The sequence below is a fragment of the Pleurodeles waltl genome, chromosome 4_1, assembly GCF_031143425.1.
Source record: "Pleurodeles waltl isolate 20211129_DDA chromosome 4_1, aPleWal1.hap1.20221129, whole genome shotgun sequence".
NCBI classification, from domain to species: Eukaryota; Metazoa; Chordata; class Amphibia; order Caudata; family Salamandridae; genus Pleurodeles; species Pleurodeles waltl.
Window position 1 is genome coordinate 237929863 of NC_090442.1, and position 24714 is coordinate 237954576.

Genomic DNA, 24714 nt, shown 5'->3' on the forward strand with positions numbered 1-24714 from the left:
GCTATTCCCCACACGGGTACCAAGACTTGTAATCGGGCGTCCTGGAATTGCAGGATAATCACTCAGGGCAAACAAATAACAGTGGGAGACTGCAGACTATATGGTGATCTCCCACAAGGCCCTCTATGCGAAGGCCACCGTGCACCCTCAATACTTTTAGGGATTATACAGTGGGTCACTGCCCACTACGTCGAGGTCAGGAGCTTCTGCGTTCCTATTAGAGGTAATGTGGTACATAAAGGTGACTGGGAAGGCACGGGACCTCGGTCGAGGTTCTCCTCCTGTCCTGCCACCCATAATGTACTGCCTAACAACACTGCCTCACGGACTAACCATTGGATATCAAACCCCTCTGTCCCCACTGGATGGCAATCTCAGGTCATGGGTAAAAGGGGCCCACGCACCTATTTCATTGGCTGGGGAGATCTCCCTGGGCCTCCTTGCATCGGGAGCAATAGATCCTGCTTGCACAAGGCCCCGTACCAGTACATGACTTGTGCAGGGTAGTCTTTCTGAGGTGAGAGTTGGGTGGCTCTGCCTCTTCTCCAAGCACTGCAACTCAGCGGTATGAGCCTCCTGGATCTGGGACGCGCAGCTTCCCCTCCTGCCTGACCGGCAGGGGTCCATAGCCTCCCCAGAGCTTCCCAGGCGGTTACGTCCTGTCTTTTGTGACGTCCCAGCCCAGAGAAGCCTCTGGTGTCTGCAGCCACAGACCAACTGCTCTGTCTTTGGCCCAGGTCACGGCAGTGAAGTGCCACAAAAGCAGGTACCGGTTTGTGCCCCACTGGCACTGGATAGAGCATGCCTCATCCGCGCACCAAAACTGATGCAGCCCTGTCCCTGGAGCTATGGACAGTTGAGACCTCTGCACGCACTGTTGGGCCTGGATTTCACTGATGGGGTGGAAGCACACATTAGAGCCTCTCAGTGCTCACCGTGCATTGATTATAAAAAGTAAAGACAATACTACAACCAGGTCAGGAGCAGTCCTAGTGTAGTTCACGCTGTTGCCAGACTCTCAGACCACCACAGTCCTGTGACAGGGGTGAGCTAGTGTCACTTGTAATGCCCCTGAGGCTACAAACACTTAGAGAGCCAGGCAATAGATCATGGGAGATCACTGGGGGCACTCATAAGTTGGGGAACAGCAGCAGGCCAGTACATCAGGCTCCTTACAAACAAAAGTGACAGTCCTTCTAGTGACCTAGTGGGCCACAGGTCAGCACTCCAGCAGGTCAGTCCTTATGGTGGTTCCTCTGGCATGACAGCACCCTCCAACAGCATCTGGTGCCAAGTTCACACAGTGTCCATCAGTGTCCAAAAGTGCTCTCTTGTCAGGGGCAGAGCCCCTTGTTTTTATACTAAAAAATTCCTTTCTTCAGGGGGTTAACTTTAAAGGAGTCCTTTTAAGTCAAGCACAACACCCTTTTAACCCAGCGCTGTTTCCAGACATCTTTAGGGGTAATCAGTCTATTGTGTAGAGGCAGGACACAGCCTAATCACATGAAAGGTAAGAACAACCCTCTCCCTCCAGCACAGGAAGACTATAAATATGCAGGTACCTCTTCTGTCACACCCAGACCCTCCTGTGTGATGGCTGTCTGGGAAGAATGCACCAAATGGAGCGGTCACTCTGCCCCGGATGTAGATTGGAGTCAGGCTGCAAAAGCACTAGTTATAAGCACAGAGAAATGGCCACTTTCTTAAAGTAGCATTTCAACCATGGTGATAAAAAAAAATCCACCTACCCCAATAAGCAGGATTTCTCACTACCATTCCAAACATACTAAACATGACCACGCTATTCCTCATAGATCAGAAGATACCACGTAGACATATGTCGGGGCATTTCCAATGCAGTCCTATGAGAGGAGCAGCATTCACAGTAGTGAAACTAAATAGGTTGTTTGCCACTACTAGGACATGTAGTACATAGACATATGTCCTGCTTTTTGCATACACAGCACCCTCCCCATAGGTCAAGCTAGGGCCTACCTTAGGGGTGACTTGGGTGTAGCAAAAAGGGAGTTTAGGCCTTGGCAAGTAGTTTGACTTGCCAAGTTAAGGTGGCAGTAAACTGCTTACGCAGACCCTGCAGTGGCAGGCCTGAGATGTTTGAAAAGCTACTTCTGTTATTGGCGCAATCTGTGCTGCAGGCCGACTACTAGCATTTAATTTACAGGCCCTAGGTATATAGTATACCACTTTACAAGGGACTTCCAGGTAAATTAAATAAGCTGAATAAGTGTAAACTAATCATACCAAGTTTAGAAGAGATAGCACATGCACTTTTGCATTGATCAGCGGTGACAAAGTGCTCTGATTCCTAAAGCCAACTAAAAGAAGGTCAGAAAAAGTAGGAGGAGGAAGGCAAACGTTTGGGGATGATCCTGCAAAAAGGGCAAGGTCCAACACAACCCCCTACCAGCCTAAAGCCAGGGGAGCCCAATCGATATCTTGATAGGCTTCTCTGCTTGGGTCGTTAGAACATTGACCCTGGCCCACACTGCAGGGGCACATTCCAGTTCTAAGCCAATCTGAACCCAGTTTGATCCCTATGTCTATGCTTCCCAGACAATCTAAGCTAACCCATGGGGGCTTCCTAGCTTTCTATGGCCAGAGCCAGGTCCCAGGCCATCCAGGAGCCTCTGGTCTCTGACATCTCCCTGAGTGGGGGGTGGTAGCCCCAGGTGCATAGCATCTTCTCTCCACTCCCCACCAGTTCAGTGGTTCTATCCCACCACTGGTCCCCCAGTCTAGGGTTTTCACCTATAGACTGGACAGGGGGCAGTGGCAAGACTTTCCTCCTCCACCTGCCTCTTCTTTTGGGGTTCCGTTCCCTCCTTTTGGGAGTGGTACCCCAAGAACCCAGAACAGTTGGGCGCTGGTGTCAGTCCTGCTTAGCTCACATACCAGCTCAGGGGAGCTACCCTGCAACTGGTCTCCCAACCCAAGGTCTGCACTGCTGAGCTGAGTTCAGGGGAGAGTCCTTCCTCCCTGTGCCCCTCCTTCTGCAATTCCGCACCCTCCCAACATGAGTGGTACCCCTAGGAAGCAACTTGGTAGGGAACTGGTGACAGCTGTGTCTACCCCCAGGTCAGGCGCGATGCCCTGAACCCGGTTTCCCAACCGAGGGTCTGTACCCTTAGGCTGGACAGGAGTTAGGAGGGAGTCCGTCCTCTCCCTCAAACCCCTCTATCTAGAGTTCCACACCCTCTCACCAGGAGTGGTACCCCTAGAAGACAAAATGGTAGGGACGCTGGTGACAGCTGCCTCTACCCCCAGGTCAAGGGAGATGTCCTGGACCTGGTTCCCCAACCTAGGGGCTGGAGTGAGGGGAGAGTCCTCCCTCTCCCTCAAACCCTTCAGTTTGGGCTTCTGCACCCCCTTCTGTGGAGTGGTGCTGCCAGACACCAAAACTGGTAGTACGCTGGTTTCAGTTGCCCCCCTAAATTCTCCTGACACTGTGCCCCCCCCTCAGTGGATGGTCTACCAGTACAAACTAAGTTTACATTCCTGGGGCTCCCTCAGGGTACTCTTCGGGGCTGGGTATAGGGAATTCTAGGACCTGCACCTCGCCACTACAAGGGGACCTGCTTGGGCTACTCTGTACCTCCCTGTTCTGGGTTGGAGGGGACCCGAGCCACTCCGTTTAGGATCACTCCTAAGTGCCTTACCAGACGCTCTGGGTACTCACCCAGAGGTATGCCTCCATTGCAAGCCACCTGGGGTCAGAACTTACAGTCCAACAGGTGTCAGCGTAGTCTTGGAAAACAACGGAACATGTGCTCTCTGACAATCAGATTGAGTAACCGTTCAAACTAGTTTGCTGTGCTGCCCTTCACACATCCTTCCAGTGCCATGCAGCAATCCTTCACAAACTCCCACCAAGACTGTTGGGACAGTTTGCTGCTGCCCCTGAATCCCAATCTATATTCCTCAGGGGGTGAAGCCATACTTCCTTATCAGTACCAGTAGGGTATCCCATCCTTCCTTGAGAATATAGGTCCCCAGGCCAGTCCCCCAATCCTTATAGGGGCTCCTGCATGCTACCAGAGCCTCTTCATATTCCCTCAGCCACTGATGTATGTCCTCCCCCTTTTTGAACCCAGGCACCAAGTGTGTGCGGATTGTTCTAGACACTGCACTCAACACTGCTGCCACCACTGGACTACGCCGGCAGTGCGGGTGAGTCCAGACCTTTCAGACTGTGCTAAAGGGTGGGCCTTTCCCTGGCAAAGACCCTTTCATCCTCTGCCATCCTCTCCTGGACTGAGGCCTTCTCCAACTCAGCCCTTCTCTCCTCCACAGCCAGCCACGCCAGCTGGAACCTCAGATCCCTCTCTTCTGCCTGTCTCTATGCTCCTTAGGTGACCGGGAATGGGAGGTGACACTGCTCCTAGAACTGGACTCAGCAAAGGACTCCCTTTCTATGGGGTCCTTCCTCTCTACTGGCGTCCCTGCCCAGCCATCTTCTCCCTCTGCTTCAAACGCTTTGGGTTTACTGTCCCCGTGGGGTGTGGACTTGGAATCCTCCCACTCAGAGTCCTCAATAATCTCTGGGTCCTCCTCAGGGTCACCCTCAGAATCACCACCACCCTGGTCCTCTTTTATGGTTGTGGCTCCTTCCCCCAAAAATATAAAATGTTTAGGCTGTTATGCCATAGAAATTCAGCTGTTATAGTTATCTCAAGTAACTATAACTTGTACCCTAGGTAACAATAACTTGCGCCCTCGCTATGTACTGCTAATTACCCCACAAATTATAGCACTCATGACATCTTTGATAACCTCATTGATATCAATGTAATATTTGCAGTAAAACTTCTCATGGAAAAATAGTGTATGGTGGGGACGCTAGTTGTAGTTACCTCAGGACACGAGTTAGTTTCTTTAAAAAGTTACAACTATAACAGCTGAATGTCTGTTTTGTACGTTTAAAATATGAGCCTAACTATAACGTCCCTGTAACCTTTGGTTTTTAAAGTGAATGAAATATATACACACATATTGTATTTCCTACTGGTGGTCGCCAGTACATAGTTATAGTTAGGACCTAGTTTCCATAGAAAAAGCGCTTTTTTTTTTTTTTGCTTGCCTTTTTCTTTGGCACAGTTTGAATCTTCACAAAATTTTCCCCCCAAAAAGTGCCCTCTAGGATCTTGTTGTGCTTGTGTATTAAAGGAAATCCAAATTTATGTTTCTGAGTGGAGCCTAAGCACAAATCTCATGGTGAGATCTGATTGGCCACTAGCACTTCAACCAGAAAGTGCAGGCAGCCATCTTGGGACCAATATACATGGTAGCACCCCATTGAAATGCATTGTAGTGAATGGCAGGATTTGAGGGTCACACAAAGGAGAACATATAAAGGGAGATAACAGAGGTTTTAGTTGCAATATAAATAATTTTTTGATGGAACCATACTAATCTTAGGAACTGTGGTATTCTAAGTTGATTTTACCCTGTGCTGAAATCCCAGCAGAAGACTTTTTCAATCACATTTTCTCATGATTTTCCCACAGAGGCGATATAAGTTGTTTTAGAAACTAAAATAAGAGCATATTTTCTGTAAATTCACACACTTTCTCAGCCATAAGAGAATGAAGTCTGACATTCTCAGTAAAACATGTACTTCTAACAGGAGCAGCCTGTCAATTGATTGTCTTGTGTTCTACTGCAGGCTCCCATAGTATTCTAACGAACAAGTAGAGCACTAACAGTCTTGCTTATGACAAAAGTGTGGCACACCTGACGGCATTCTAATTGAATCCAGCTTGTAAAACTTAAAACATTTAATTTAGAAAGGAACAAAATAAGGGTGTTCATTTTATTATAGAAATTATGGTTAGTGCTTTAGAAAGAAAAATTAGGACATGTTTTAAGTGAGTTCTCAAATATCTTTCTCTTCTATTTCATTAAAACATACTGACTGAAGCATGCACTTTCAACACCAGTAGCAGACTGCCCGTTAACTCCCTAGTGATCAGCAGTTTACAGTGGTCTAATGAACTACTAGAGTGCTAATATTTTGAATTTGTGCCAAAAATGTGGCATACCTGAACGCCATCTTGATGGAATCGAATGGAAACCTGAAGGCATGTTCTACTGAGGATACTGTAGTAAATAAGGAAATTAGGAAGCTTCATAACAAATAAGTCTCCATAGATGGCCACCAGAGAAAAAGAACACCAATCATAGCACACATCACCCAAATGTAGCCCAAGTATAGCCCAATGACAGAATTGTGCATAACGCTTAATTTTTCTATTTTATATAGCACAGACTTGACCCAAAAGTATTGGAGTGCTTTACATGACTGAGTAACATTACACAACGACACATTCATTTAGGTACATAAAGATAGCAAATAATTTAAAAGTACTTTATTGCTATTTGAGAACTCAGATAATATGTCCTCATTTTAGTTTTTTAGAGCCCTAACCATAATTTCTATGGGAAGAAGACCCTCATTTTTGTAAAGGAAATGTTTTAGGTACTACAGTTTTGATTACTTCAAGATGACTTTAGGCGTGCTGCACTTTTGGAGTCAACATAGAATGTTAGCTAGCAATCTAGTTGTTCATTAGAATACTGGGGTAGGCAGAGGTCAGGGGCACAGACTCTGATTATTGAGGGCAGGTAGGAGGGTGCAGAGGCAACAAGTTGACCACAATGGGCAGAGGGGAGGGGCAGTGGCTGTACAACAGAACATGGAGGGCAGGTGAAAAAGGGGTGGGGCAACAAACCAACATGCAGGACAGACAGGAGAGGCTGTGGCAGTATAACAGACCATGGAGGGTAGAAGGAAGAGGCAGTACAACCATACATGCCCACAGACCCGATTCAGACAGAAGACTCCTGATGTTTTGAGCCCAAAAGGGCTTTATTTTATCGATCTCCTGCCTAAAATTTCCTTTATTTCAATGTAAGTCAGTGCGGAAAATCAGTTCCCCCAGGGTTGTTTTTTTAAAGTTTTTTTTTTTTTAAATGTCCCTCTTAAGTTCAAAACGTTGGAAAGAATGGTACATTGGATCTCAGAGGACAGGAGGAATGGGGTGGGGACATGGACTCTGGTAACAGAGGGCAGGAGGATGATTGGGAATGGCACCAGACTGACCCTTTAGGACAAGCGTCCGGGGTTGCAGCAGCACAATACACCATTCAGGGCATAAGGGATGGCAGTGCAGAACAACTGACCAGGAACACAATAGGGAGGGGACGGAACCATACGTGTGGACAGCAGAGGAGAAAGAGTCAAGGGCAGCAAGCTGACCATACTGGACAGACCGAAGGGACAGTTACAGCATAACAGACCATGAAGGGCAGGAGGTAGGGGACAGTGGCAGCACATCAGACCATTCAGGGCAGGAAGGAGGGGGCTGGTGCATGGACTCTGACTACAGAGGGTAGTGAAGAGGTGGATGGGGCACCAAGCTAACTGTTCAGGACAGGCAGGAAGAACAGTGGCACACCAAAGCCACACAGGGCTACACTGAGGGATCAGGGGCATAGATTTGGACAATAGATGGCAAGAAGGAGGGAGCCAGGAGAAGCAAGTTTGGGTGGGAGTAGCACAGGGCCAGGCCCTGCCTCCAACAACACCATGCATTGTGATGGGCATCTTACATTAACATTTAAAAAAACCAAGAAATTCACTGAAAAAAAGCAAAGGTTATAGGGATGGTATAGTTAGGAAACAGAACAAACAAAAACATAGAAATTTACTAAAAAACTAAAGGTTACAAGGACGTTATAGTTAGGTTCCGCTTTTATACGCATAAAACCATAGAAAGTTAACTGTTTTAGTTAGAATTATTTAAAGTAACAATTATTCGTGCCATAACTTAACTATAACTTGCACCCTCGCCATGCACTAATTACCCTAGTTATTACATCACTCATGACACCTTCTTTAACATCATTGATAATATCACTGTAACATTTGCAGCAAAATTGATGAGAGAACTGTGCATCCCCAGTTCGGGGGGGTGGGGGGGGGGGGAAACCTGCGCAGCCCCCCTTTTATTAATTAAAGCCCCATGGAAATGGTGGTCCCCGAGGCACTGTAAAGTGCCAGGAGGGGAACTGTGTGCCCCTTCATCCCAAACATATATGAATCGCATTCCCCAGGGAACTGGCCCACCTGGGGTCTAAACAGTAAACAAGCTCCGAGACCAGGCTTGGGTTTTTTTTTTCTTTCAATTTTGCCACTGATTTGTGGATGCTCTGCAATTTCGCAGCAAAATTGAAAGACAAACCTTTTTGGCACCCACCAAGATCCCAGGGGGACACCAGAGCTAGGGGCCAGGGTATTCCTACCCTTCCCTTTCCTTTATTTTCACATTTGTTTAGGTGCTTGGCTCAGTCCGAGTCCCAAAATGGCTGCCAACACTTCCTGGCTGGAGTGTTGTCAGCCAATCAGATTTCAGCACGGAGACTGTCGGATCAACAAAGGATCAGCATTCCTAGACATACAAATTTGGTTTAACTTTAATATCTCTGAAACTATTGAACAGATAAACACCAAATGACAAAAAAGCATGATCTGCGCACAAAGATTTTTCTTCCTGCCAAATGTGGTATAATTCCTTTCAGCGGTTCGGGCTGTAGTTGTGTCTAAAGACCCTTTGGAAAAATGCATGGGGAAAATGGCCCCTTTTTTTCTCAGCCCCTGCTTGACGAATTTCAAGACAGCAGCTGAAGTGAGTGGCAAAATAGTTTTGAAAATTTCATGAAGATTCGTCAAACTGCACCAGAGTTATTGTTAAAACAAAAACGTTTTTCAACATCACACTCCATCGCACCACACCTTAGGAACTCAACTGCTTCCTGATACATGTGTGCACGCTTTAAACTTCTTATCCACACCTACAGTACTATCAACAGCACTGGCTCTGCCTACCTGAACAGCCGTGTTCACTCCCACCAACTTTCCAGACACCTCTGCGCTGCCAGTCTCTGACTCAAACACACCTCACACATACACAAAAGTGGCGTAGGAGGCCACACTTTCTTGTGATGGCCCCTAAAGCCTGTAGCAACCTCTCTCAGCACATCAGAGCCTCTTCCTCTTTTCTTGAATTTGGCAAGAAGCTGAAGACCTGAGTTTTCGAGTAGGCCCGCAGGGCTGGCCTCACACACCTGCTGCAGAGCATCGGTGATTAGCTAGCTAAAACAAACGCTGATAACATAACATCGTCACAGACCACATCAAATCAAGGTGGTACTTCAGTGTAGAGTTCGTCTTTTGAACTGATTCAAGCTTGTGTCCCAAGCCAAAAGACTGGAGCATTCAAAGACTCTTTGACTCGGTGTCTCTCTTTCTAGCTTGTGTTAAGATACCAGAAAAGTAAGTCTTTCTTATTCTCTCTTCCACTGCAGGTCTCTCTATTATCTTTGTTTTGTCTCTCATTTGCCGATATTTGAACGTCTCTGCATTAACATTAGAAAACATTGGGTGTCCTATCTAGGAATGTTAATTTTAGAAGACCATCGATGGCATCAATTGGGGGTTTCTAAAACCTACCCGTTCTTTCAGTTCAGGTAGTTACATGCACTGAACAAAGACATAGGGCAGCAAAGTCTGTATCTTTCCGACGACCTAGGCAAAGTTTTTTTTTTCTTTTTTCTTTTTCTTTTTTCTTTCATCTAAAAAGTTTACTTAATGTAGTTTATTTCTACTGAATGTACTTTCGCTTAAGTGAGTTATTAAAAGCACTGGTTGGTATGAGTTATGAGTCCTTTTTCTACAATGCTACTAACAGATGTTTCAAATAATATTGAAATATTATATGACAGAAGAATAACTCTTGAATACCCAAATACCCCAAACTAAGTTTCAGCTGATGATTTTCAAGCAGGAGCTTCAAAGGACTAATTAATGATGTTCTATGGAGCTATAAGTATTTTGCTGCCCCTTGCAACAATTTAACTATTATCTTTGGAGATTTCTGTATCTTGATGTTTTGATACCAGCATCACACACTAGACCAAAAACTCATCTTGTTGGCAATAAATATTTCGCTGTGCCCAAAGCCATTACTTACGTCAGCAAACATTCAACTATGGTTGTATATATTATTTCACTGCGCGTAGACAATGCAACTTAAATGTACATTTTTTTTTTCTTCTGAAAATATATGGCCTATCTGCTGCTTCTCCGTCCCTTTCCTTTTCAACCCAGAAATTAGTAAATTCAGTTGAGGAGCGAGGGCTAATGTTGTGTTATGTTCTTCGATGTCACCTCATTGGCCCAATTTCACATGTTTAAAAATTGGAATCGTTTGCACGATCATGACCAAACTGTATTTTGGGAAGATTTTTTTTTTTTGGTAGTTGACATACTCAGTCATAATGAAAATGTTCATAACTTTTTAGAGCCATCTAACTGTTGTACTGTGCCTTGGGCTTTGAGGAAACATTTTGCATTTGTTAAATAGTAATAATAACAATACAAATATGTAAAAATGTAAGTTTAACTTGTGCATTTGCAACCGTGAAGTAAAGCATTTTTTTAGGTCGCTCCTTGCCACAGGCTTGTCAACAAACCTCAAATATTTTTCAGGAAATATACTCTGTCAACCTCATCCCCCTGGCCCCGAACTGGACTAAGTAAGCACACTAAATTATAGCAGACCAGGTTTAAAATGGAGTCCTGTAAGTTTGTATTTTGTTGAGCTTGTACAGCGGATGGTGGATTGTGTGGCATTTGAAAAAATCCATAGACACGCAGGAATGTGGTGGCAGCAGGAACACAATTTCAATAGCTCGGTATGCATGCAGACTCCATGAAAGGAAAGGCTGTAGTCGAGGTGGAAAGTGGCGCACACTTATTACGTCAGGTTAGCTTCCTAATGCTCCGGTCACACGTGGCAGTTCACACCTTCTTCCTGCCTGATATGTCATTACGCTTCTTAGGTAAGTGAATCCCATTATTATAAGCTGTGCCACGCAGACATTCACTTATCTAAGGTGACAGATCATTGTGTGTTATACACTTACATACCAAGGGCGCTTTTTGATTAAGTACTCTGTGTTTATAATTTCAGATTTCTTAATGATTGGATTGTAAGTGGAAAAGAGACAAAGCCTCATTGAAACCGAGATGGAGCTGGACACAAGTATCACATCCTATAACACTGGCCAAGTGAAATATTCCGCAAGCGAAACAGATCAAGTCCAGTGCTTTAAGAACATGAGTATTGACAGAAATTCACACATCATGAGTGATCAAGGAGAATACATGCAGCAGCCACCCCCATCAATGCCACCTCCCTATCGGGCGCCTCTTTCTTATTGCAGTGGTCTACATTTTGCAAGTGACGGTGATCAACAAAGACCAGCACTTATTCCTGCTTGTAAATTGGACTCCTTGCAGAGTTCTGGGTTGCACATTTCTTCAAATGAGCAGGATTCCACAACTAGTAGGCTGTCTTTGTCAACTGGCAATGTACATTTCCAGAGTGTGCAGTCTCCACCAGCCTTGACTGCAAATGGACTTCAGCAATGCCACCAGTTACCCATTTCCTCTAGGAATGTTACAGATTTTTCTGTAAGTGAACAGGGCACATTCCAGTTCTGTAACAATATTGCCAGTGATATTAATTCACATATGAGTGAGCAAGGAGCCTATATGCAGCAGCCATCTGCATCAGTGATTCATCCCTATGGAACTACTGATTTTGTTGATCTACAGCACTTTGCAGCAGATGGCTATCAACAAAGCCCTATAAATATTCCTGGTTGTAAAATGGACTCTTTGCAAAGGTTTGGATTGCCCAGTTCTCCCATTCACCATATTTCCAAAAAGAGTAGATTGTCTGCATCAGATGGGAGTAGAAATGTTCAAAATATGGGGTGTGGTCCGTCATATCAATTTGGAAAACAAAATGGCTGTATTAGTGATAACCAGCATGTGCTCTCCAAACAACACCAGTTCATAGAAACTTCAGGGGTTTGTCTGGCTAACCAAGAATACAGTGTGCCATCAAATGAAAAGCACTTACTACAGATGCGGAAGGGGAACTACAGAGTTCCATTTAAAGATGGTTTGCCAATACTTGCCCCCAATCAGGGAATAAAGCCTTATCTGAATTATCAGCAAAGAGCAGCCGTTCAGAATATCCACAACCAAGTCGCGTTTACAGGTCCACGAGAACCGAATACAAATATTTCGGCTCAAAACTCGCCTCTTCAGTTAGAAAATTTAGCACCACTCTTTGTTGCACAACAAAGGCAAAGCCAATTACCACTGCAACACCAGCACAGAGCACAGTTCAAGCACTTGGTGCAATCCCAGGAACTGCTTCAGAAACCACTGGGGATGTATTACCAGCAGCCAGTGCCACCCCAGCAGTCACTGCAGCGCCAAAGGCCTGTGCAGCACCTAGACTTGCAGCCATCACAGCTCTCAGTTCCTTGGCAGCTTCAGATGTCAGCGAGACTCCACTGTCCTCAGCAGTTAGTAACACCATTAAGAACGCAACAGCAATTTCAACTGCAGCAGCTATTGCAACCTCAGCAGCCACTGCCACACCATCAGCCATTGCAGCCCCAGAAGTCATGGCAACTGCACCAGCGAGTGCAACTTGAAGAATCTTTTGGGGATGCAACACAAAATATGCAAAGTCAGCATGTGCCTCTATTAGTTCTAAATGGTGATTGCTATTTGAATGCCCACCAACCTCGGGAGATAACTAAAGGAAGCAGTCTACTTAGTGGAAAGCCTTGTAATATGGATGATTCATATAATGAATCATTCCAGCAGTCCGATGGAAATGCTTCTTTTAGAGGAGCAAATAACACGTACGAATTTACAACAGGTGCAATGGAGAGCAAATTTCAAAATGGCCAACAAATCTACATTATGATCAGTGATCTTGGCAAGAAATGTACCGATTCTCCTCTTAGAATTCCAGCACCTGAAAGGCAAGCTTTGGGTAGCCCTCTTGGCATATCGGACAATGTCCACAAGCCACACATTCATCCTGTAAATTCTACAGTTAGTCTATCACATTCAGAAACAGCTGCGATCCACAAAGACTTGTCTGAAATTAGTAAAGAAAAGGGAGTTTCTCATCAAATCGCATCCAGCGGTGTACAAGAGAGTGGTTCAAAATGTTCACCCCACTCCCCCAGTTATTGCACAAACATGCTGTTGCCTAGTGTTAATGATTCGAGTGTTTCTCTGAGTAGTATTGGTGGTAGCTATGGCTTAATTAAAAGATCAATTCCTCTCCATGATCCTGCAGACCCTCAGTGTCCTGAGGCACTGGGATCAGATAGCCTAGCATGTCCACAAAGCGTCTGGAGGTACAGCATAAATGAAACAAACTGTCTGGACCTTGGACCAGTATCCAACTTTCAAAGTGTCAACAAGCCTGAAAATGTTCAGGAAATATCTACAGAGAGTACTGTTTCATCTTTTGATCAGTGCAAAAAGAGTCCATTAAATTCTTCAGATCACTGGGTCAGTTATGCAAATGAGATCTCTACAGCGTCTGAGCTGAAAGCAGATAGAACTGTTAATTCCACCCCAGTTACATCAGAACAACCTAAAGTAAATGTACATACCAGTCAAGCTAATGGGGTAGAACACATTCAAGAAGAAACTAACTTTACCAAAGCCTCAATTCTCAAGAGTGAACCTGGAAATCAAACTATGCCAGCTGATGACCTGTCTCCTGGTGTTACTATACTACACAACAGTACAGGGAAAGAGGAAGTGAATGCTGTTTCTAAATTGCAAGACTGTAATATTAGTGCAAGTCATTGCCAGTCCTTGAAGACATCTAATACTGTCCCCCTTATTAGTAACCATGCAAGTGTCATTCACCCAACCAACAGAAGCACTGAAGTGGTGTCTCAATCCATCAACCTGGCCAATTCTGCTATGATTATTCCTCCTCCTATGAGTGTCACTAATTTACCAGCATTTCATTTAGAAGCAATTGCAGTCATGTCGACAGAAATTGAAGGCACTTTTCCCAAACTGAGCACTGAATCTGACGAAGCACTGGACACATGTCTTTTCATGGTCAAATGTTCACCCACAACAGGTGACAGCGGTTCAAAACCACTTCTTAGCACAACTGCAGAGCAAAATCCTTGTGATATCAGCAGTACAACTACTGTGAATAGAGATCAAACAGCTTCTATTAGTATACCCGATCAATGTGCAGGTAGCATGGAGGAGGTATTCGAGTTGGCTGCCATTTCTGCGAATGCACATAAATCAGGAAGTACAGATTTTACTTCAGTGAAAGCCGGAGAACCTCAGATTGCTGTTGTAAATCCCATGATAGTTTCAGAGTCAGAAAGCATCTGTGTACATCAGGATAGTGACATTCCAAAAGATGACCTCAATAGAAAATGTGATTATTTGAAAGAAAATAAGGAGAAAATGATGTTGGATGCTTCACCTTTAACAAACTTTGGAGCAGCAGTGCCACATTATTTGCCTTTGCCTGAAAGTAATTTATCTGTTGGTAAATTAGAATACAATTCAACTACAGGATGTACTGAAAGCAAAGAAAGCTTTCCCGTCCCTAGAAGCTTTAATTGTGGACTTGTGAAGCAAAAGAAAATCGATCTGTCTGTGCAAATTGTGGAAGAAGCAAACAACCCTAAAGCAGAAAATAACAAGGGTTCTCTCCAGCAAAACAGTCTTGCAGTCCATCAACATGGACCACCCGAATATCATGGTTTGCAATCAGTGTGTGGAGCGGAAAATACTTGGGATGATAGTGTTCCAGTGAATGAGTTACACATTTCTAATATTTGTACACTGGTGGCAGGTAGTGCATTTTATGATCCACAGATTGCTAAAATAGTTGATGCTATCCCTTCCACAAAAGTTGTAGCCTCCCAGAGGAGGGAAGATCCCCAAGAATCAACTAATGAAAAGGATTACCACTTTATTAGTAATAAAAATAATCGCACTCTTTGTATGCTCCGTGCAAATGGCCAAACCTCTGTAGATGCCCAGTTATTGGAAACTATAGCTATAAGAAATGACTCTTCTTTCACAGGTGAAGAATGCGTGGAAACTACCTCACTAACAAACCAGCAAATTCCAAAATATGGTACATGTAAGATGGTAACCATTGAATGTGGCAAAGATACCCCTCTCAATAAAGAATACAATCATGAAGCTTACCTGCCTAATTCAAATGCTAAAACAAATGAAGAAAATAGTGTAGACTACTGTCCAGGGACTGCAGCTACTACTGAGTGGGTCAGTGACTACTCTTTAAGAGAAGAGAAAAATGTTCAAGATCATCCATGCAGAGGAAACAAACTAAGCACTACTGATGGCCATTCTGTTAGCTTCCCGCTCTTGGAAGGTGTCGAAGACCGCTCTGTTCATGAAGCCCAATGCTTTAACAAATGTTTGTCCTTCATGACGACTCAAAAACACAAGGAACATTCTTTTGCTAACAATACGGTATCTACTCAAGATGTAGGCCACCAACTCTCTGTCAGAAGCGATTTAGTAGAGAAAGGAGAGTTGCTGCTTTATAAATCAAGCAATTTTTCCCCCTTAGGTCATTTAGGTTCTGAGAATCAAGACCTCGGCAAGGGTTCCTGTGCAAATGGAAAGGCAGAGCAGTCGAAAGAAAAATGTGCAAAACGTTGGAGCAATGTGATGCAAGATTCAACAAATATAAGCCTGGATAACTGCAAAAATAAAGAACAGTCAATACTTGGTGGTGATCTGTATATTTTTCCTCCAGTCTTCAGTGATGATGAAAATGAGGACCCCATAAATAAGATACAAATTACGCTGATCGGTACTGACCAAATGCATGCCTTGTTTCCAGAGACCGCCACACACTTTGCCAATCAGGACAACGCAAAATGCAGTAAAATCACAAGCCGGCTAGAAAAGGAACCGGCAACTTCTGACACTTTACCTATTTCTGAATCCAGTAGTTTTCCTTTATTTCGAGAAAGGGAAACAAATTCCCTATTTTCAGATGATCCTAGGCTTTATTTGCATTCTTCCCTGTCATTCGCTAACCACTGCTCAGGTAAGCAGGAGAACAAAAACCAAAAACAGACATCTTTAAACTCGAACGATGAATGCAGTGAAATGAATTTCTCCACAAGACATTATGCTTGTGCAACAAATATTTCGTTAAGGGAACATTTTCGTTTTAGGTCCTCAAAAGAAAATAGTCAACCAAATTTACCATCAGACAACATATACAGATCAGTTTCAGAGGACAAATGCAGAAACCGTCAGCATGACATTGCTCAGATTGTCGAAAGGAAAAATGTGGAGGGCAAAAATAGTACTATGATTGCAGGACAGAAATTAATTGAAAGAGACCGATTCCAACTTTCGAATGAGGAAATGTCAGGTAAAATGAAACAATGTTACTCAAAAAAGCCAAGAACCAAGAGCAGGGATAAACGCCACAAAGTCAATGCATCTCTTTCAGATGACTGTAAAAGTGTATTTGTGTTTAAAGACAGCAAGTCTTCAACAGATACAACATATCAAACTATCCCAATTATAAAGTTAAATTGTCCTGACACCCACAAAGGTTTCCTAACAGAAGGAGTTTTTGAACAACTTGGTAACCAGGCAGCTGTAGATAACAAAAGACAGACCACTGAACATCTGGTTGTGAAAATAGACCTTTTAAACTTATTAAAAACACCAGATGGAGCCCAAAATATGAAATCCACAGAAGTCAATTGCTGCATAACTAAAGCAAACGCAATCAAGATGCATAATAAACGTTCTACAAATGGAATTGAGCATTCTAAAAAATATATGCTTAGGTCAATGTCAAAGTGCTTGCACTCAAAAACTGAAAATACGTCTAAGAGCTGCACAACTGGGACCAAAGTGTCAGTTTTAGAAGAACCTCCAGAGAAACAAGAAGTGCAAAAGGAAAAGTCCTTTGCAGCAAAGGTAGCTTGCTCATCAGAAGTTCTGGTATCCAATAGTACACAGTTTCAAGATTCTAGTGTCGCTAAAACAACTAATTCCAAGAGTGGTAAAGCACGTTTTGCTCAATATAGAAAACGCATTGTAACAATACAGGAATATAGGCAGCACCAGAAAACTCAGCAAGAGAAGTCTGAAAAGAAAACATTGGGAGATGAATTGAAACAAAACAAACCTGTTCATAAAAAGAAATTGCATCCTCGTTTGAAAAGGAAAAGCAGCGCACAGTCCCATCAAGCCTGCTTGGCTGAGAATATGTTTAAGTGCCTTAAGTCACCAGAAGTGATTAAGACATCTGTTGAAACTCACGAGCAAAAAGAAGCATACCCAGGAAAGTACACACATTGTGTCTTATTGAACAACGACCACGGGTCCAAGTCTAAGATGGATCTTCAGGATACATGTGTTAAATTGGCTAAAGATCTGATCAGTTCAGATAAAGTTGCAGCTGATTGGCAGAAGACTTCTTTTTCGGCAAAGGCCCCAAAGAATTCTAAGAAACCTTATTCGAGCAGGTTTGCATTTAAAACCACAACAAATGAGAATGTGTTCACCACAAAATGGATGGTTGGAACATCACCTTCAAAGACGTCTAATGACAAAAATTACAAATTGGATTTAAACGCCAAAACTCCTCGCCCCTCAAGTGACGCATGGAAATTCAGGCTGAGAGAACGTGAGCCATGCCGAAAAGTACTGCAGAGTTGCTACTTAGTAGGCACACAATATTCAGTTGGTACTCTACAACTTTGCAGCTCAGTGGCAGGTAAATTCACTTTTTTCAGTATAGTTTTTACTTAATAGCATTACGTGTATATCAATGAGTCAGCCTAAGATTTTGTATGCTCACTTTTGCAAATGTTCACCTTGAATCTTTAATTAATATTTGAAGATATGTAATTGGGTTTTGCGTCAAGTGTTTCATAACCTTCTGCCATTGGATGTCTGTGTTTGAAGTAGAAACACTAGTTCATTAATGTGTGGATGTGTCATTTCTGACGATACGGTTCCTGTTGTGAATTTATCTGGAACCCAAACCCTACGATGAGCATCAATGATGGACACTCAGCCCTTGGCACTTCAGGGCTTAAAACTGAATCTCCCAGGTCTGAGTCTATAAATAAAGCTAACCCTAGTCATGCCTGCCAGGTTCTGGAATCTTCAGCCCAAAAACCTTTGGCTCAGTGTAGTACCGGCTCACAGGAAAAGAGTCTGTCCTCCAGACAACGGTTAAATGTTGAGAAGTTTATTCTTCTTTGAAAAGATAGATGGAACTTCTAACGCGTCCCTTTATGATAATTTATTACATATCAGGACTCGTTTTAGGCCAATGAATCTTTTGACCCAGTTGAGAGACACCTGAGGACGAGATAGCTAATCAATATGTCAATCAATACGTCCATAATATCATCAATATTTATCACAACAATGCATTTCACCTTAGTCAAGGACATTAATCAATTCAAAACACTACCATGACCTTTCAGTCATGAATAACCACACCAGTTTAGTAGATTTTTTATGAGTTTTATTCCCTATTGATTACAGATCTAAAAGCAGGTGCGTCAATCTCAAAACCAAGAAACATAATAGCATAGTCACGATATGGCAACTTTGGTAAGATTTCATTAAAGCGAGAATCACAAACATCAGAACATAACACGGCATAAACAAAATCAATTTAACAGAGTCAATAACATGTCAGTTCAACAAAACATAGTTCCGGTCGTTTGTCTATTTGCGTCAGTTTAATGAATACTTGTCCTAACCACTGATTAGCATTGGCATGTTGGACTTCATGCAAACAATTTAAGCCCCAATTTGGAAAACATCTAACTATGGTCTCTGTCAAAAGTAAGCAGTTGGTACCTAGAAAGGAAAAGCAAACAGACAAATCACAATTGTATTGTCATAGTTACCCTCCAAGGTTTAGGTCGGTGCACAGGTTCAGTCTTCGTCCTCAGGACGTCAGTCAAACGCCATCAATCTGGGCTCAGCTCCGGGGCAAAAGGGCACTTCCCTCATAAGGAGGTAAAGTGTAAAATTGGACAATTCTAAGGGCGAGGATGGTTTTAAGTAAACCACCAAGTCACCAGAGTGACAGAGTTTCTGGATAAAATCAATAGCATTCCGTAACCCACCTCAATGGCTCCGTGTCATGGGTTTTTATCCTTTTTTTCATTGTACATTCCCCCCAAATTTTATTGGACATTCGTTATACCCCACTATCTTTAACCTATCAGAAAACACATTAGGTCACCTAACTCTTCACCCCATATTATTTTACAAGTCTTTGATTGGTCTCCATAATTGACGTCTTCAGAGGTGACACATCCGGTATGATTTCATCCTTCTGTAATTCTTTGCACATCTTTTGGTCAGTAACTCCATTGTCTTCACAGTTTGAATGGCCTTGTACATTACATTAATCTACACTTTCATTTTGTTTTAACATTTATTCTACAAGCAAGGAAAAAATCATGGGAAAGGGTCTAGTATGGTTACATTTCAGCTTTTAGTTTGAAGACAAATACGGGGTTGTGTCCTTTTGTGAGTCAGCACTCTGCAAGATAGGAAAAATACATTTAATATGAGAGCCAAGCAACTAAGCTTCGGCTCATGCTAACTTAAGGCCTATGAGGATTTCAGCACAGATTCAATAACGCAATTATTAATAATTAGTATAAACTTATTCAAATATAATATTATATAAACATTTTAGTCATTATTATTAGTCTACGTATACATTGGCGGCCACTCCCTGTGGTCACATTTCAGGTGCATATTCAAGCAAAGTTACTATTACAGTTTCTATGCGGCATTATCATACATTAATTCATAAACATTTCAGGTTAATATAGATTACATAAGCTACGCTCTCTCAAAACGATAAGAGCCACGGCTACAGCAGTCACCTGATGAGAGGTTCAGAATAACTGCCTCCCACCAGGAAAACAAAAGCAAACATTCCAACAGTAATGGAACGCCACTGCATCAGGAAGAAAGAATCCTCCTGATGCAATTGCATTCCTTGCATAAAGACATACACTACAATCAGGAAGCCAGACGCATGCTATTTAGTGCAGTTACAGCGCCTGGCTGCCTGACCTGAACATGTAAAGTGTCCTTCAGGCTAACCTGTGCTCAGCCTGACAGACAACCTTCCTGCAACCAAAAAAAGGTAGAGGTTGGTACCTCTCTGCCTTTAACGACTGGCTGCAGCTGAGGGATGGAAAGTATTTCTAGGTATAAATGTATAGTTTTCTATATTAACGTATTTGAGAATTTTTACCTTCTCAACAGCTAAAAAACAATAGTCAGAATTACACCAAAATAGGCCTTTTTGTGATTTGGTGTAAATCACGTCAGTGCGTTCAGATATATTTTATTTCCAAGGGTGGGTTTAGAAGATTATTTTATATATTTTGAACGCTTTGAGAACTGATTTTGAATTTGAGAACAATTACGATTCGATTAGTTCTTTGGTCGTATCCTTTGCCTAGAATGTGCTGGCCATGGCTGATGTTCTTTCACAGTAGGTTAATGGGCCCGACGGACTGATTACAGCAGGATCAGTGCATCGGCGAAGGTCGTGCACAGCTGAATTTGGGTCTGTAAGAAGTGAGTCGAAAGCACCGCCAAAGTTCACGCTCCATGCCAAACGCCCATAACACATGCAGGTGACTGAATACAGGAGATTCAGAAAATGTTTATATGTATGAAAAATATAAGCGTTATGGAAAATTATATCAGTTTTATGCTACCTAAAATACCCCTAGACATTGAAAAAATAAAGTCAAATGTTCACAATTTTCAGATGTATTTATTACCTGTTGCCTTAAGCATATGTTGATATTTGAGTTTTGGGTGCATTAATCGGTTTTTAGTTTTTTTGTTAATTATAAGTGTTTTTTAAATTATTTTTTATTTTATGGGAAAAATATAGAAGGGGAGAAATAGGAAAAAAAAAACAAAAAAAAATTAGATTAATTAAACCTGGTACTTTGCCAAATGCTTGGACGAAGATAAAATTGGACAACTTGCAGCCCATGTCTGGTTGTCTGTGGCACAAAATGCAAAGTAGCTCTCAAAGGGGAAGGTAATCTTCCCAGCTCTTCAGGATACAGGCAAGAGCTACAAAACATCAGTTCTCGAATACACTTGTGCCCTGAACTGCATCCTACCTATGCACGTACATATGCAAAGGGATGCATTAGGGATCAGTCCTTGGTCTCGATGAAGATGCATGTCGAGTACCATTTACACGGCTGCATTTTCCAGATGTGCAAACAGCGAAGGCATGGGGTCTGTAATAGAAAATGATAGATAGAAAATTGTGTCTGTAATATGCAGGAACAATCTTAATCCTTACATTCTCGAACTAGCACTTGATTGTGCCCTTTCAAGAACTACAATTTGGTAACATTGAAAATAAATATAAACCTTTAATCGAACATTTTACAGCTATTTCCGTTTAAAATATGCATCGTGGTGAACGTGGAGTGTGGTAAGAATAGGGCAGTTGGAATCCTCCAGTGTTTGGAAACGTGAAGAACTATGGTTGCACTCTCTACAGTGCAAAGTCAAATTAGGAGTTTTTGTGATTTTTAAAATGGCGCTTTATGTGGCCGAGGAGGAAGTGGTAGCCACCAAAGCTACTTAGCCACGATCCATTGGGAAGAAAGAGGCCCAGCAATACCCATGACCCCAGTCTGAGGGCAGCAACCACTTAGTTATGGTTCTTCAGAGTACTTCGCATACTAAGGAAATTAAATACCAGAGTACAATGCCCCAGGAGCAAATTCCGCAGGTGAAGACTGGGCAGCACAGTTGCTATAGAACAACCATCTTGGTCCGCCAAAGTAATGTGCGACATTATGAGGAGTACCCAGAAGTGCAGATGGAAGACAGAGGAGAGGATGGTACAAGAGCAAAGCCCCAAAGCTCGACCACCATGGCAGGTAAGACAGGTGACAACACTGACAAGACCTGAGAGATGCCTTTCAAGGTAGATGTCACCACGCTGAAAATACACAATCTCTTTGTCGTTGCCTAGAGCGCTACGTTGTCCGCATTCAGGAGATAACCGATAAATGGTTCTTGGCGATCAGCTAGCACAATGTAGATTTTCCTAGTAAACTATGAAGGAAAGTCTTAATTTTATTAAAGACACTGAGGCGAGTATTATGCACTCTTTTCAAGCTTTAATGAAATAGCAGCAGTCAAGAACTATACTTCCCAAGAGGCTTAGCAACAGGCTAGCCAATGGGAACAAAAACGTAGGCATATACAGCACCAATGGTATAACACCAAGGACCATAGTTCCCACTTGACTGCAAGCAGCCCTCTTTTCTTGAGTGAGCAGGTCAAATAGAGTCATGAAACAAAGGTAAGATTGAACCAACAATAGCAATTGCCAGGATGAAGGATAAGTTCTTGGCAACTGGAGACAATCCAGGCATAACTTGGAGAAATCCGAGGGTCGTGAAGGAAAGAGATCGGGGACGCCTGCTGTCCAGAAATGGAAGAAGAAAGCAAAGAATATCTGGCATCATCTGGAGGCAGGAGGCGATGCCGAATTCGCTGAGGGGGGGGAGGGAAAGAAAACGTGTTAGTAGAGACAGCGGTGGGATAATACTCGCCTCCGTGTCTTTAATAAAATTAAGACTTTCCTTCATAGTTTACTAGGAAAATCTACATTTTATGTCAAGACCAGAGGCAGGTTGTCCAGGCCTTATCAACCCCTTTAAGAGGGTTCTTGCCAAATTTGGTAAAAAAGGTTATTAGGGATTGGACAATGGAAGGAGGGATAGTTATATTAGAAGGCCTAGGACACTCACATTTTAGTTTTGGTCGAGTTTGTTTATCTAGGGGAAGACGTAGACTGGAAGCAATATAGTCCCAACATAGGAAGAAGGTAACCAATCAGTGGGGTTGGGGTGGTGGGTAAGGGTAGGGTCAAACATAGGGACTCCGTCAGAATCCACAATTGAGAAGGCCGGGTCAGGAATGGAAAGTTTGTTTTTCTTAGGAGGAGGAGGGGACGAAGAGGAAAAATTGCCACCGATCAAATCAGATTGAAATAAGTCATCCATATCATCATCATCCGACATTTGATATAATAATCTTCTTTGGTGCTTTGTCTATATTTTTTGATTTCGACTTACATTTGAAGGCAAGGAGTTGTTTAATATTTTTAGAAGAATTCCCCTCCTTACACGGGGGCCTGGGAGGAACCAAGTCCTCAGTCTGGTGCGAGGACAGCTCACTTGTCATCTGTGCGCCAGAAGTAGTAGTTTTCTTTTTAATTAAAGGAGTCAATTTTCGTTTTCTGCTTTCCACTGCAGAATGGGCCAGTAAAGTATTGGACACCATACTTTTGACAGAATTTTCAATATTGTTTTATATTTTGTCCATAGAAGCCTGTAGGGATTGTCCAACAGATGACTGGATAAAACATTTAAGCCCTGTTTAAAAGATTCCCCATCATCATTGATGTCGGGCATCAAAGGGGAAACACTCAGACTCCATGATAAACGTAAGGCTGTAATGTAATCAAAAGCAGGGCTGAGGGTAAAAATGACACTCCTCTGAGGCGTGTGAGTAAGTTGGCCGGTGACTAATGAAAGCGGAGGGCGGAGACTGAGGCCGCGCCCCCTGAAGTCAGACAGATGCAGAATGCACATGAATGTGAGGAGGCTTTGAAGAAGACTCAGGCCGAACCAACAAAACGGCCCGCAGAAGTGAAATAAGACGCTTCACTGTGAACCAGCATCGCTCAATGTGAGTAAACGCACAACAACACGATGGTTACAAACGACCATTGCAGCGCACACAAGCCTAGAAAGATTATGTTGTGGAAGGAAGGAGTGAGGGGAGAGAGGGGGTAAAAGCAGTATAAGCGCCAGTGGGTCATCGCAACTAGAGAACGGAAAGTGTGCTTTCCGAAAATACGAACATAAGCAGTAAAATACGATGTAATACAATATAACATGCAGTAATGAAGAGACCAAAAGAAGAGTACTTATCTTGACTGCGAGCAGCAAGAAAAGAGGGCTGCTTGCAGTCAAGTGGGTAATCTATGCTCCTTGGTGTTATACCTTTGGTGCTGTATATGCCTGTATTTTTATTCCCATTGGCTAGCCTGTTGCTAACAAAAGTGTCTCCTATATGCTGGAGCCCTAACTTACTAACTTACTTTTTCTTTCCTTAAGAAAGAGTACCCTTCAACACACCTCACAGCCTCAAAACGTCAGATGCCAAAACCTCTATTGGAGCAGGGCCTACACATCAGTCTGTCCTGTGCAATTTGTAACTCTTGGTCAACGATGAAACATTGCAATGAAATTGCTCCACCATTATGGATTCCAAGACCAACGACGATCCTAAACGTTATACATACGGTGAAAGAGGGATGCAATGGTGTTGGAATCAATTGTTGCTGATCCAGGAAACCGACGTTATAGCCTTGCTGTCAGGTACCATATTGGGTTCACCAGATGATCCCTGTTCTGTGACAGTTTACACTTTTTCACTATTTATCTCAAGTGGAGTAACCAAGATTATCAATGTCATCCTTAACTTGGAAACGATTGCTGACAAATAAAAGAATCATCATTGTCTCACCTAAACTAAAGAAACCAGGCTTATCACCCACAGGCAAAGACAGATATAGATCGACATCCTTGAAGAATTGTGGACTGTGGTAGCTAAAGGGCTGCCAGTTACCGGGAACGGCACAGAATTCTCGA

The 24714-nt window shown here is 43.0% G+C and overlaps 1 protein-coding gene across 1 annotated transcript in view; it reads left to right on the forward strand.

The window, feature by feature from the left end:
• Positions 1-24714, forward strand: part of LOC138287630 (retroelement silencing factor 1-like) — a 215830-nt gene that overhangs the window by 121825 nt on the left and 69291 nt on the right. Inside the window, exon 2 of the mRNA XM_069228214.1 lies at positions 11052-17729. Coding sequence (XP_069084315.1) covers positions 11108-17729 — 6622 coding nt within the window. The 5' untranslated portion in view covers positions 11052-11107. The remainder of the gene's footprint in view (positions 1-11051; positions 17730-24714) is intronic.